At 40.1% G+C, this 2,833-nt stretch overlaps 1 protein-coding gene across 1 annotated transcript in view; it reads right to left on the bottom strand.

The window, feature by feature from the left end:
- The window catches only part of LOC106012220, a 4,802-nt gene extending 2,594 nt beyond the window's left edge, over positions 1-2,208 (bottom strand). Inside the window, exons 1-2 of the mRNA XM_013084460.2 lie at positions 2,017-2,208; positions 368-454 (exon numbers count right to left, since the gene is read on the bottom strand). Of these exons, the coding sequence (XP_012939914.2) occupies positions 368-454; positions 2,017-2,139 (210 nt within the window). The 5' untranslated portion in view covers positions 2,140-2,208. The remainder of the gene's footprint in view (positions 1-367; positions 455-2,016) is intronic.
- Positions 2,209-2,833: the final 625 nt, after the last annotated feature.

Raw genomic sequence — 2,833 nt, forward strand, 5'->3', positions numbered from 1 at the left:
TGTGTATGTGTGTTGTGTGTCCTGTGAGTGTGAAACACAGAGAGAGAGAGAGAGAGAGAGAGAGAGAGAGAGAGGGGGGGGAGAGAGTGTGTGTATGTGTTTCTAAATTTACCTTTTTCAGTTTGCATGTTCAGCTTAGTATGGCCCTTATATCAGCAGTAAAGGGAGCGTTTTAATGTTCCTTTTGTCAAATCAATTGAGATCGTGACCTAAACTAAAAAAGTACACAAAAAGCTTCTCTGCAATTTTAGTCTAGAAAAGTTTAAATATACAAAAGTTCAACACTATCCGCTACCATCATTTTTAAAGAGCTGCTGTGATAAATGCAAGGAAAAACAAACGATGTAGAAACATTTCATGTGCTTACGGTGTTGAGGTCTGACACTGTCGTTTTTTCCGGATAGACCACGGCGATTTTGTTCTGGGAGAAGTCCATAGACAAGTTTACCTGTACCTGAAATAAACGATGATAGACAGGATCAATTCAAATCCCAGTATACTTTTTCCATTCAGGCTACAATCTAGATATCCTCAGGTTTCCAAATTCAAATTGAGGTATACAATTATCTCATTTTTTAAAGAGAACTGACAAAAACTGACCTTCTAGAGTAGGAGTAAGAGGGCCAAGGATAGAAAGATACAAGGATAGAAAGATACAAGGATAGAAAGATACAAAAGAAGTTTCTCACCATCTAGATCTAGTATAATTATTAAGTCTACGGTCGGAATAAACATCAATGTGTATAGCGGTTTCGATAATACACAATATTGTATCTATCCAACTCTAAAAGTCTTGTGATGAATTTGTGCATGTAGTTGAATGGTGCATCTGATGTGATATGTGTATAATTGCCAGTTTTAATTTTCTTTTCATATTGAACTTTAATGAGAGAAATATAATACGTTTTCATTTCTATGTATACATGCGTGTGTTTTACGGTCCTGTAAAGCCAAGAAAAATTCCCACTGGGACAATAATGTAGTATCTTATCTTTTTTTTAATCTTAATTCCAAAAAGGAGGAACTACCAAACAATGAAATCGTGTAACCAATGGTAAGTAAATCTAAAAGCAAACTGAGAAAACGATGAAACATAATATAATTATAAATAAAGAAACTGCTGACAACTATCAACATGTTCTATATGAAAATTGACTAGCGCAATATGCATGAACTATTGAAGTACATTTAAATATCAACAAGCAATAGCGCCTCCAAACTTCACAACCTTGGTCCTAAAATCTCGGCCCTTGCACCAATTAAGGTAAAAAGTAAAGTTGTTCCCGCATCCGATCCGGACATTGGTGATTGCCTTGTTAGTGAGACAACTTCCTGGGCCTTCAGCATAATGTGGTAGGGTGGCCAGTTCCTTTTCACGTCGCCTTTACTTCCCCAACTCGAAGTCAGGTACCCGCTACTGCTGGGTGGGCAGGAGGGGGCGAAAAAAAATCGTGTCCGAACCGAGGCTCGAACCCGGATTGGCCGCTTCGTAGACGAGCGCACTAACCGCTCCACCACTGCACCTTAGAGTCAGGAGCTCAGATGAGAGGGAAATGGGACGGGGAAGAGGGCACAAAGTGGAGATGAAAGCAGACAACAGATCATGGCTCATGAGCGGCCGGAAGGGAGGTGTAAGGAGAGCATTTTAGAGAAGAACATTTGGTTGCTTTTAAGCACAAGGGGGCTATCCCGAAAAATGCTGTTTTAAGAAAATCGAAGGTAAAGTTTTTGCCCTTTGTTCAGTTTCTTTTTTTTTAAAACAAGAACCGTTTTCTCTACAACCAAACAAATATACACACCAATAAAACCAAACTTCTGCAAAAGGTAGGGCAATGCCCACCTTTGGGGTAGGTCAAGATTTCAGGAAACCCCCGAAATCTGGGTAGCCCGCTTGTCCTTAAAAGTGACATTTTTCGTCGCTGTCATATCAGGTTTCAAACCCGTGACGTTCTGAGAGCCCCTTGAAACTATCTGCATTATTATTTGTATTACTTTTAACTAAAAATGGTTACTTACCTGTCTTGACAAGCTAAAGCCGCGTAGGGTCATCTTTTCTGGAAAACAGATGGTGGTGGGGTCTGGGGCAGCCACAGTGTAAGCCACAGGGGCCACAAGGAGAAAGAGAGCCAGGAACTGCATGCTGGGAAATACAGGGAATAGGAAATGTTATATTGTTTTCAAGTATTCATTTCTACAATTTTTTTCAACACAAATTAGATCAATTTCGAAGGCAGATATCCGACCCCGTCTGCCAGGGCCAACCCGGGTGTAGTGGGATATAACACCCAGCAGAAAGACCAAGACACCCGATGAAAATTTTCACCCACTCGGAAGTTGAACTAGGTCTCCTGTGTGTGACAGTAAATCTTCTAACCGCTACACCAATGACCCCAGAGAAAGGATATTATTTAATACAAGAAATGAACAATCGGAAAGAATTGTATCCACGCAGAAAAATACGTAATACAAAGGTAATATTATAATACATACACAAATACAACCATTGCATACGAATCAATATTAGAGGCAATAGAAATACGTTAAAGTGCAGCATCTCATTTTTCTGTACAATATAAAATTTGATGTTGGATACTGGAAGAATAATTTCAGGTTTTAAAAAGGGAGCTAACAACAAAAGCACCAAAAAAAACCCAGATTAAGTTGATCCCCCTGGTACGCATGTTTTGATGACACAGTTTAGTGATGCCTCTCGAACCGTCAGCGCTTCGAGCTGACAACACCAGATGGTCGTGAGCAAGAGGAAGACCAAGACAAACTATTGTGTCTTTATCACGACACTTGCCTGGCCTCACACTGACGACTGCATCCCCCC

The sequence above is a fragment of the Aplysia californica genome, unplaced genomic scaffold, assembly GCF_000002075.1.
Source record: "Aplysia californica isolate F4 #8 unplaced genomic scaffold, AplCal3.0 scaffold00294, whole genome shotgun sequence".
Taxonomy (NCBI): domain Eukaryota; kingdom Metazoa; phylum Mollusca; class Gastropoda; order Aplysiida; family Aplysiidae; genus Aplysia; species Aplysia californica.